We start from the raw sequence: 12,353 nt of genomic DNA on the forward strand, positions 1-12,353 counted from the left end.
CCGCCCCCCTCTGTACATCAATATTATTCTTTCAGTTACCTATAAATATTTTCTTTTTAAAAAAGGCAAAATTTGATAATTCTGTCCAAAAGGTTGTTTATATACATCCAGAATATTCCAAGTTAAAATTCCAAAATAACATCCACATCTGCCTAGGTCAGTGGAGAATCCAGAGTATAGTTTATGGGTTCATGGAACCAGTAGCTTTTGCGCAGATCCTATATTTTACTAGAAACCCATAAAATATCTACAAATATGTTATTTTGAACCCATTTGTTACTGTATATTAACTTGTAATCACTGTAGCAATCCATAAATCTTAAAGCTTGTATTCGTTGGGCACTAGGTCATGGTTTTCTGTGATCGCTGAATGATGCATCGCTACCAGAGAGAGTAATGATTTTAATATATCTGGGAGCTCTGTGATGCATCATTATTGTGGCAGGGGCTTTGCGGTTGCAAATCTTTACATTTCCCTTCTTTGATAACACGTGCTTCAAACACGATAAGTTGCCTACTGCACATATTTTCTTTTATCCTCTTCATTGTGGCTCACTTTTTGTCTAGTTTGCTTCCATACCTCTCTTCAACATGTAAATCATGTAAAATGCAATAAACCACCGTTAAAACACTATTTTTATCAACGTACATAACAAAATTCTAGGTAAAATGGTATAGTTAAGTTGGTAAAATATCAATTTATCAACTGCTCTCGTAAGAAATTAATATTTAGTTTGGCACCAAGGGTGTAACCCTGCTCTCGTAAGAAATTAATATTTAGTTTGGCACCAAGGGTGTAACCCTTGAATGCCTAGCTGTCAATGAAGCTGGTGAAACCTTGGAGAGACCTGTGTTCAAAATTCCAATAGAAACAAAGCATGTTAGGTGATTTCTTCTCATTTCCTGGGCCCTTGCAGGTAGCGTTACTTGGTGGAATAGTCGAGGCGTGCACAAGCTTGCCCAGACATTGCCATTTTTTAACCACCAGTATTTTAAAAAAATAGCGTTCAGTTTTCTAGTGAGGGTAGGACAATATTTAAGTAATAGGTTCACACTGTAGAGTTTGGATTGGTTTAACGCCAATTGCTCATTTAGAATTCTGTTGTGTAGTGAGGATTTCATTGTGACCAACTCTCGAGGGCATCTATATTAAGAAGTCAAAACCACCATCTATATTTTTTTGGTTGGCTCCCGAGTCTTAACTTTTACTATGTATGGAGCTAGCTTATCTACTTTTGTACTCTTTGCATCTTCGTGATGCTGGTAATGAAACAACTTACTTCATAAAAAAAGAGTTACACATCTGAAAGTTACTCCTCTTTTGCTTGAAAAGATCCTGAAGAGCTTCTAAGTTGTGAGCTATTTTGGCACTGCATAAGATTTGTGACAAATACCAAATAATGAATATATCCTGCTTCTGCAGGAGTTAATAAGATTTGCAATGGAGCATGAAGGAACTAAACAATTGAGGATTGTAGACTCTGTCATAGTTAATGCAATCTCTCCTGTGTCAGACGTATCCCAAGATATGGATATAAAAGATCGAGAGAGTATATCCTTATTGTTTTTGGAGGTGAGAGCCCCCCTCTAAATGTTTCAGTTTTACATTATTTTCTTTTCTTATTCTTCATTTTGGCTGTGGTAGGAAAAATGAGGAGGGAATTCTCTTATTTAAGTGAAAAATTGCTCAATATTTTTGTGGCTTCATATGTTTGCTGGTGCTGTGGTCAACTAGGTCCATCAATAATTAATGGAATGGAAATCTGAAAGAAATTACCGAGTGTGACATACTCATGAATCAAGTAGTTATTTCATAAGAATTTAACTAGTGAACATGTAGGTACAACTAACAGTGGTTTAGAAGTGAGCTAAACACTGCTGTGCATATTGTCAACTTGATCCAACAGTTCACTTCTATCAGCATGTTATCAAATCTTCCCAACTAGCCGAGGTAGTAGAGGATTGTGTCACGAATAACTAAGCCCTGATCGCACTAAAGTGAAAGAGAACTTTGAAACTGAGTGATTTTAAAAAGATACACTATGTATACATGATAAGTTGATTTTTCTTTTCATGTATAGTGATTTTTCCCCAGACCTGCGCATAGCAGTAGCTTAGTGCACCATCTGCCCTCTTTGTATGTTTAATGATTTTCTACTTCAGATCTCATCCGAAAGTACAAAATGTATGTGGGATGGTCTCAGTTTCAACAGTGAGTTTATTTCCAATTGTTATGCAACAACTAACGTTTCTAGAAAACCACTTCCACCTTTAACCAGCCAAAAGTGTGAATACCACCTCCCTACAGGAATAACATTTTTTAATCAAGAACTCAGTTTACTTGAAACTTCTGATTCAGTTTGCTAGGAGATATGCCCTTACCAAATCTGCGCCATACTAAAAGTGAAACGTTTACTTCTTTATCTCATGGTCCTGTACCTACTGAATCTGGCCCTAGGTTTCTATAAAGTGAAGTGTCCTTTTTTATTATGTTTTTCAAAAGTTTTACTATTTTGTGTTTTGGATGTGCAAAATCCACTTTCACCTGTGCTTGATAATCATCATTCATGGTTACAACAGTTGGTTGATCTTTGTGGTTCTATCTCTGAGATAAGGAAGGCATGGAGTCGTCACATCAAATTGTTTCCTCAGTTCATAAGAACCAATACTTCATCTAAACACATAGGTACTGAGAAGAGTTCACTGCACAACTTTACTGAGCAAAGGAGAAATATTTCTTATGTCTTAGTTAATCAGCCATCAAAAGGAACAAGCTCTGGACATATGATCCAGCTGTCCGAAGGAGAGCAGGTGCATTTACTGATGCTTAAAGATGGGAAGCAACCAGATCAGCTTTCTGCAGACCGGTCTTTAGCTGTGGTCAATGACAAAGATGTGACTGGTCAACAAGAACAGCTATCTCCCGAAATGAAAGATCTATCCAGTGAAAATGGCTCTGGGAAAAATGAGTTGTCTTTTGACCCTGTGGTTCAATCAAAGGATGATTCATCGACACCAATGGAATTAAGTCATGGTCCATCACAGCAGAGGAGAGAAAATTTGCCTGGACCAATGGACTTCTCTTATGATTCCATACCCCAACCTGGAGAAGATGTATCCAAATCTCCTGGGCTTGTTCTGGACTTGAAGGAACAATCGAGGCCCCTCAATGTTTTAGAAGCCTCACAAGCAGAAATTATCAATCGAGATGAGGATGTTGAACTTAAACAATCACCGATGCTGGTTTCTTTGGAGAATCTGTCCTTGGTTTCTGGGGAAAGGGAGTCCCAGGACTTCATCGCCATGCATTCTGACGATCTTGAAAGTGGTAAAGAAATTCCCTCATCAAGCACGGGCAGACCACAAGATCCTGTAGATGATGGAAATGGACCGGTTGGTTGTTCATCTCCATCGACATGTCTGTTTTCCGAATCAGCACAAACACATCCAGGTCCTGTTACTGCTGAAAGTTCACAGCTAAATGATACAGTCGCAGTTCCTGAGAGTGGTAATTCAAAGGTGCCCGATCAACCTGCAGGATATGATCAGCAACAGCAGCCACAACGAGCTGCTTCACAAGAACCGTGCCTGCGTGATTCTCAGGGTGATTCAGAGATCCAACAAATCCTATATAAGGCTACTGTGCAGTGCCAAACAGGTAATTCTCAGGGGAATATCCCGAGTAACCAATGCTGGACATTGAATAATATGCCACAGCAGATTTCCATGTCTGGAAATCATCCCCTGGCGTCGTCTTCCTCACCTGTTTCTTATTCTCAACCAAGTACAGCTCTACATTCTGAGCACGATAGCCAGCAAAGTGGACCAGATCCCCACCACGAAGCATTGAATAAAAAATCACAACACATCTCCCTGTCAGAAAACCACCCTCAAATGTCTTCCTCACCTGCTTCTTTTTCTCAACCAAGTACACCTCAACATTTTAGGCAGAGTAACCAGCAAATTGGGCCCTTACACAACCAAGAAGCACTGAATCAAACATCACAACACCATTACCAGCAGCAGCATCTTTTGCAGTGGCAGTATCAGCAGCATCAGCTGCAAATGCAACAGTCCTACGCTAGTATACAACAGCAACAGATGCATCCATATCCAAGTCAACAGTATTATCAGCAGCAGCAGCTTATTCAGCAACAACAACAGCAACAGAATCAGCAGCAAACACCTCTATTGCAACAGCAACAGCAACAACAGTATTTCCAGCAAATTCAGTCTACACAATATCCACAGCAGCAATATCTTCTGCACCAGCTACAGTATTTACCACAGGCACAGCAACTCTGGCAACAGCAGTCTCAACTGCAAGCACAACAGATGCAATCACAGGAAGGCCTGCAAACGCAGCAGCACTATCTGCAAACACAGGAGCAGCAGCTAGAGCAATATCGTCAGTCACAAGAACTTGCAAACCAGATGCAACAACATGGTTATCAACTACTCTTGCACCAGTACCAAGTACATCAACAACAACAACAACAACAATGGCAACAACAATTACAGCAGTACTCTCACCTACAACAGCAGCAATATCATCATCTGGAGCAGCAAACAGATGAGGAATACAATCAAACCCATCAGGTTCCTTCCTTATAGTTGCTTATCTTATTGAATTGCTATCTGATGATGGTTTTTTTTCTAAAAAAATGGAAGATGAAAATCAACATATAATATTCTATAGGATACCTTAGAATATTTATAACTTAATTATAAAATATTCGGCGACTTAAGCATACAAATTTATTACCTACCATATTATGCATAGGTACATTGTTAAGTGAATGACATGTTTTTCGATTTTGACATAAATATGGTTGACACTCGTTCCGTTACCTTAAGTTTGAAAAATACCTCTACAAATTTCAACTGCATGTTCTCTAGAGTATGTGGACCACAAATTGGAAAGGGAAGAGAACTACAGTAAGAATTATCTACCGTGGGAGGCCCATGGAGTGAAGTTGTCACTCTCCCAACCTGGCCTGGTCACTCAGATCTGGGCGGGACTGGCACTCGATGCCTTAACTTGCCTGAGCGATCTAGGTAACATGACATTCCCTTGAGGCATATCGGAATAGAATGAAACCGATTCATGAATAAGGTCGTTAAAAAAGAATTTCCATTCATAAAGCTTTCATTAAGTTCAAAACGTTTAATCATAACATATCCGTAAATAGGAAGAACTGCCATTTTTACATAACTGGATGTCTAGACTCGTCTATCTATGAATTCTTTAACATACCATAAAGAAAATGTTTTGCCGGAACAGGGACCTGACATACCCATACATAAGAAAACTGAAAAAAGAAGATGATGCCTCGTGAATCAAGTGGGGCTCACCAATAAGCTGATAATGTGGAAGCTTAGAGAATAGCCCTATCGTTCTGAATACCTGAATCTACATAGTGAAATGCAGCACCTCCCGGCAAAAGGGACATAAGTACAGTTGGAATAGTACTCATATGCAAAATGGCATGGAATGAGGCATATGAATACTATATGAACTTAAAGGAAAACCAAAGAGCATAAAAAAGACTAAATCAGTTCTATTACAACGGCAGTGTCCGGTCCAGAATTTTTTTATGATCAAGTGCTTGTGAAATCCTTGTGCAATTGTTCTTGCATTGTAACTGCAGCTGATAGATTTAGTGCCTACTCTTGAACTTATTTGGGACAAAGCTGGTTTGTCCATCAGTGAAGGAATACTCTTGAAATTATTTGGGACAAAGCTGGTTTGTCCATCAGTGAAGGAATACTCTTGAAATTATTTGGGACAAAGCTGTTGCTTATGCATAATTTGGAATGTGTTGAGCAATGTAACTGTAGATGTTCTCATGTCTTTCAGTTTGAGGTTGACACAGTACAAAGTATGGGTGAACATACTTTTGGCATATCAATATATAGCAGTTGCGGAGCTAGGATTTTTAATAAGGGGGTTCAAAATCTTAAGAAGTAACTACGAACTAATCGAAGGGGGTTCGACATCTACTATATATACATAAAAAATAATCTTAACCGTGTATAAATAGTAATATTTTCCACCGAAGGGGGTTTGGATGAACCCCCTAACTCTATGCTAGCTCCGCCCCTGGTATGTTGGTGAATAATGTAACTGATATGAATAGTCTGGTCGGGTCTTTGGACTCCTTATGTGGGCAAAAGAGCATCGTCCTTTTTGTGCATCTTTGCACCTTCCTGGTATATATAGTAGATAAAATTTCCTTGTCACCCAAAAAAAAAGGATTTGAACACAATCTCGAAGATAGACAAAGGAAGAGAGTGAAGAGATTGACAGATCTGCATGCATTATTTTCTCTCAGTGTCTTCTGAGTGTTAACCGATTACTGGATGTGTAGAATTCCAATTAATTACATTCTTTAATGGCTGATCAATACCTGTCTCTGTGATATAGGTATAATATAAATAAACTAGTGTGCATGTGATTTTGACACCGTTATCTGGCACTAGAGATTGACATCTTATAATGCACAGGGTCAACAGGTTGTGGAGCCACATTCTTCAGGAACTCCTGCTACTGAAACAGAATCTGCAAGGCAACCACATTCAGCAGAAAAATCTAGATATTCTGCATCTCCTTATAGGGGAGCCCCTGCTCGTGGAATCTCACCTTCACATAGTACGGGCACATTGGCATCAAAGGCTTCTTCATTTTCGAGGACAAATTCTTCCCGAGATCAGTAAGATTGGAGTATGTTCGTGCCCTAGAGACGCAAATGAAAGTCACAGAGAAACAGAAGGTGCTAAGATCAGAAGCCGAAGAGGTTGTTACTACTCTCTGTCTATCATGTATTTATAGGTTTTGTTCTAGGACCTCAAATGTAAATCTAGTCAATTGTCTAAACTGTCCTCTCTCTGTGCCTATCATATAATCAAAGTTTGTTTGGGTCAAGATTGGGTTGGTCACCAATGGATTGAAAAGGTCACAATCCAACTTGTTAAACTTAAGTGGTTGTTGTTTACACTTGTCTGGCTTAAGTTGACATCTTACGGTGTTCTACTAGATTGGCTGTTTTAGCTGTGGGCAGGCCAAGATTAAGAGTTCGGGGTAATCTCCTTTTGAAAAAAAAAAGAGACAGGGTTCGAAGATGCAACACTAGCATGAGAAGCATTTCAATTGTCTTTTCTTTACCATTGTCAATCAATTTTGTTAGGGATTCACAAGTTAATATACATATACAGTTATTTAATTTTTTACTACAAATACAGGATCAACGGAAAAACAGGTTTCTCCCAACCCACGAATCCCAGTGTAAAATAGTTCAAATCAGATTTAGTTGTTGAGCCAAGGTCGACAGCCAAGTTTTGTAAAGTCAAAACAAGCACTAGCTTATAAGGGAAAAAACTTGGAAGAGCTGATGATGCCGCGCGGTGCGTGTTATAAGCATATATATATGCCTTTGGAACTATTAAGGGAAAAAACTTCGAGAAAATTACATATCTTTGATGGTCTGTAAGATAAACCACTCGGTTTAGTGTAAACCAAGTTCGTTTCGACCACAGTAAATATTTAACTTCAAAAGTTACATATTTATAAGTTATGATACTTTTGGAGTTAAATATTTTCTCTTAAAAAGTTTATTTTATTATATTTGCCTTTGATGCAACTACAGTTAAGATCGAAGACTTGCCATTTTATTATATAATTTTTTATTTGTTGGAGTGTAGTCTAAAAGGACCATTTAGAGAAGTGTTTTTCTTTTACAGAACGAAAGCTTGCAGGTTCAAAACAAGAAAACAATTGCATCTGGAGATAGCTTCCTATTTTGCCTACTTAGTTGCTGTTTTCTCTCTTTTCCTGTTCATTTTCATATGAAAGAACGTCCTATATCGCATGATAGTGTTATACACATTACTTCCATTACCAATCCAAATACCAAATAGTAACCTGTCGATGATAATCAGGTAAACATTGATTATTCAGAAGCCATGTATTCAACATTTACGTTCCTATAACAAAACCGCACAGCACATACACAGGTTAATTTCTTCAAGTATTAATTACCCAGGAAAATAAGTCAGAACGCACACCGTCATATACCAAAATCCTTGCACAGCCAAACCTAAAGTGCAGTAGCAGCAACCTATAGGTCAAACAGGATATCCTTATAAACAGCATATGTCAAATTAAATGGCTAATCATCCACTAATATTAATTAGTAATCTAGATATTAACAAGTATGAGACGAGAATTAATCCGAACAGGAGTCATTACTCATTATACAGAGAGAATATCAAGATAACTAGATCCTATAGTTCAGGTGTACCAAGTTAAAGGTTAGTTATTTTCTTCATAAAAAAAGCTCGTAATCTTTTAAGTGACAATTAATCCAAAAAAAAATAATACAAAATAGTGTTTTAAATGACAATTAATCAAGTGCACCGTGTTTGGCATGTGTCAATCACACAATATGAACAATCATCACAAGATAACAGAGGGAGTAATACAACCTGACTTATTACATCAAAATTAAGTTCACAGTTAATAAGCAAGCAGTCCAATTCAACACATAAATAGATGATGCGGAAAAACTCAAAAATCCTCTACATATAAAGGGAAGAAATAGATTTTTGTTTATACACTTTTCTCGTTTAAAAAAAGGAAGAAAAGGGAAAAAAGAAAAGGCACTCATTTACAGTTTTTCCTTGGTTGAACCGTTGAACAAATACTATTCATGCCGCGAAGTTAAAAGAGCATCAAAGAAATGACAAACAAAAACGAGGGCAATGCTAGTTGATCTATGCTGCAGTGATATGCTATACAGAAAGGGATAAGATATGACATCTCTTATTACAGATCCTGCCCTAAGAAAATACCTTGCACAGTTTTGAGTCATCCTGACACTTCAATGATGAAGGGAAAAAAATAATAAGAGAAAACAACCTGATTTTGGAAATGAAAACCTGATATTGTCAGCAGTAGTTAGTTTGTCTCGACAAAATAAAACAAAAGGTAGTTAGTTTCTGTCGTGACCCTGAGAAAACATTAAACAAATCAATACTGCATACCTAAGATTAGTCCACTTCGTGGCCAAAACACTAGTTATCTCCATATGACCTGCAGATAACAGATTCAGATTGGAAAGGGTAATGAAATTTTACAAGCACAGATATCAATGAAAAAAATATAATGGTAAGCTGGACCATGAGCTACCCAAATCATGCAAACTTCTCAGTATCCGCACAGAGGGTTCGACTGGGAAACATCCAATTGGTAGTCTAGTCCCAACCTCTACATCACCATTAGACATCATCTAGTGTTTGCAGCTTCCCCTACCACCTTGTCACCACCTAGAAAACACCCATTCTTGCAGAATTTAATTGCCTAAACTATTCAATATCGGGAAATAGAACCCTCATGTCAATATCAAGCATCATGTTCAAAGGAAAGAGGCTTTTTTTTTTGTGGTTATGAAATCATTTTGATCGAAAAGCAAGTCCATAATATCATGATCCGAATGGGCGAGAATACTAGAAGGATGGGAAGCAGGTATACCAAGGAACATCCTGCAATTATATACCTAACAAACAAATTCTCGGAACTACACACTGACCCCCACACTGACCCCCACAATGATGCACTCCATCATCTGACATGTTTTCACAAGGCTAATTCATATTCCATCCTAAAGATTCCAGCCATGGTTACTATCCCAAACTTGCCATATTGACTCACATCCCAGGGAAGGACTACAGATTAATCATAATATCCGGTCATGCATAAAATCGTAAACTCCGTACCTCCTAGTCAAACTGCAGTCCTTTTGCACAATATTCCTTTGCACCCAAAAACTACTAGTATGTACAGATTGAGCTACCAAGCAGGCAGAAAGTGTCATCCTCATTGAAGTCTAATGACCTAAATCTACATAAAATTCTAACTTTAGCAAAAGGCTAATCACCAATGATCAAGTACTTTAGCTCAGCTATTAATCCAAAAGAATGATATAGTGTACGCTCAGTAGCAATGATCTGTCAACTATATCAGCAGATTGACACAATTCAAACTTATAAACTGTTGTAGAAATGCCAACATTACTATTCTTCAAAACTATCTGAAATAACATGAATCGCACGGGCAAGACATTACCTCACCAAAATAATCCACTCAAAAAGAAGGCTCTCTAGAATATTCTAGGTATTCATCATATCAAGTATGAAAACAGTTGTATGAACTTATTTTTTGAACTAGCAATAACTGAAGATCCTTGAAAAGCATTATTCTTCGTTTTTTTTAAATATTAAGCAAACAAATGCAGAAGCATAGCTTACGAGATTCACTAACATGAAATCAAAACCAAAGGAATAAGCAACAGCATGAAGTTCAAATCACGAGGAATTGTTAACCAAGCATGTAAAATGAGAGAGTTCATAAAATGGAAGGTAAAGTAAACTTAAACAGAATGTCTGTAGATTTCAATTTCACTATAATAAGAAGATTATATAGGTCAGTTATTCTTACTTTTATCCCCTAGAGTTTACTTTTTTTTTATAAGGTATCACCTTGAGCGTTCTTTTCCTTTTTTTCTTTTAGTTTTGTTTGGGATTTTTCAAAGCAGAGGGATTTTCCAGTCAAAGACTGACAGTTATTACACCGTGCAAGAAGAAATTATAGAGAAAGAGTTGAAGTAGAGCTAAAAAAGTTCAACTTGATAGAGAACGGAAATTCCACGACCCTTGCACATATATCTAGTCTCTACTCTGGTACAATTTACAGTTAGTCGTCACTCCAATCTTTTCAGCAGTATCAGACACCAAGAAAGGCAATCTACCACTATTCAAAGCATTCTGGTGATACATCTCTAATTAGCCCTTAGTAGTATGAATCACTAAAAATGGTTTCCCTGTTGTAAATAAGTGGTGGAACTATACTATTATTAGCTTATTACTTTCAAGTTTCAACTCCGAAGCAATCAATTCTCTCGGTGAAATGTTAGCAAGAACCTCTTTGACATTTTAACTGATCAATTTCTTAACTTAATGACTATAACTTCAGACAACTGTTCTCATTTCCTGATAAATAGTAGGCAGTCAATCTTACTAGTCGAATTCATCAATAAGCAAAATGATTAGGTAGTATCCTCCGGACCTAAGTTTTTATACTTAGGCTTTGAGGTGAGTTTGACGGATTTTCGACTATGTTTAGCACCTATAACAGGTAGCGTTCTGAAATAGAAGGAGATCAGAACAGCCAGTACAAGTCTACATGAAGAAACAAGCAAGTGCTTGCATGTCCATGCTATTTTATTTTTTACTTCTAAAAGTTGGTGGTCTTCAAAGAATCATCTAATGATGATCCAAATATCTTCTAAACCTATTTCGACAGCCAACCCTGATGTTTTTGGCCAATTAGCCTTTGATTGGGAACTTATGTTACTGCAAAATTGATAAGTACACTAGATTGTGCAAAGGCTATACAATGAACAGGTATAATTTAGTCCAACGGACAGCTTTATGCTATGATAATGAAACATGAAATCACGATTTATTTCACAATAGATCAATCCATATACACAAGCTTGTAAATAACTAGGCAAATATAACTGTACAGTGCACACAAGGAGAACTTCTTGCAACTATATTTGAAACAAATTAGTAAGCAATGGACTGAAGAAAGTTGTCAACATGGTGGAAACAAGAAAAGGACTGCGCACAAAAAAACTGACTCAACCAGAAAAGGACTAGTATTTTTATTGCACACCCCAATTATATCAAGGCTCAATGAGGATAGAACAATGAGCATGTAAATGAAGGATAAATTTGTTTAAATGAGAAGAGAGGAGGTGTTAGAGGAACTACTAGGAAGAAACAAGGGCCTCTTATTCCTTGTTACCGAATTTCTTAGCAATAATAGGTCGGACATCATCAGCATCAGCCAGTGTCTCTAGGAATGGAAGTAAAGAAATTAGTGCAGAGTCTGAAGGATCATCAAACCAACTCTTAATAGGAATCCCATTATTCACTTGCAATCTGAAAACCTGAAAACAAGATGGGAAATTAATATTCAGTTACATAAAACAATAGCCTTACTTCATGAGCAAATAAGCACTCTGCATTTGCTAAGTTGCTGTTCATGTCTCTTTTAGTTTTCTCCATTTTCCAACTAAGCACATGAAACTTGAAAAAAACTCACAAACATCAAGAGACCATATTTTTTTACAAACAATAGTGAACTCTGCCTACAGACGACTAGAGTAGTGCAGTGAAATGGCCTGATGAAGGTGGTGTGTCTATTTTACAGATTGCACATGAATTTTAGTGACTTAATCTCACCAGTACACTCCCCTTGCCACCCATAACCCAAAAAAAAAAAAAGAGAG

The 12,353-nt window shown here is 37.3% G+C and overlaps 2 protein-coding genes across 7 annotated transcripts in view; one reads left to right on the forward strand and one right to left on the reverse strand.

Moving 5' to 3' along the window:
* LOC107011792 overlaps window positions 1-7,223 on the forward strand; it is a 21,253-nt gene extending 14,030 nt beyond the window's left edge. For 3 of the 4 annotated variants that reach the window (XM_015211439.2, XM_015211440.2, XM_015211441.2), the window contains 3 exons: window positions 1,424-1,573; window positions 2,581-4,599; window positions 6,508-7,223. In XM_015211439.2, coding sequence (XP_015066925.1) covers window positions 1,424-1,573; window positions 2,581-4,599; window positions 6,508-6,717 — 2,379 coding nt within the window. In that variant the 3' untranslated portion in view covers window positions 6,718-7,223. The remainder of the gene's footprint in view (window positions 1-1,423; window positions 1,574-2,580; window positions 4,600-6,507) is intronic. The other variant, XM_027914537.1, reaches the window with a different exon arrangement.
* A 1,332-nt stretch (window positions 7,224-8,555) lies between these two features.
* Window positions 8,556-12,353, reverse strand: part of LOC107011292 (CTD small phosphatase-like protein 2) — a 10,535-nt gene continuing 6,737 nt past the window's right edge. For 2 of the 3 annotated variants that reach the window (XM_015210716.2, XM_015210717.2), the window contains exon 7: window positions 8,556-12,011. In XM_015210716.2, the coding sequence (XP_015066202.1) occupies window positions 11,853-12,011 (159 nt within the window). In that variant the 3' untranslated portion in view covers window positions 8,556-11,852. The remainder of the gene's footprint in view (window positions 12,012-12,353) is intronic. The other variant, XR_001455859.2, reaches the window with a different exon arrangement.

This window comes from Solanum pennellii, chromosome 2 (genome assembly GCF_001406875.1).
Source record: "Solanum pennellii chromosome 2, SPENNV200".
NCBI classification, from domain to species: domain Eukaryota; kingdom Viridiplantae; phylum Streptophyta; class Magnoliopsida; order Solanales; family Solanaceae; genus Solanum; species Solanum pennellii.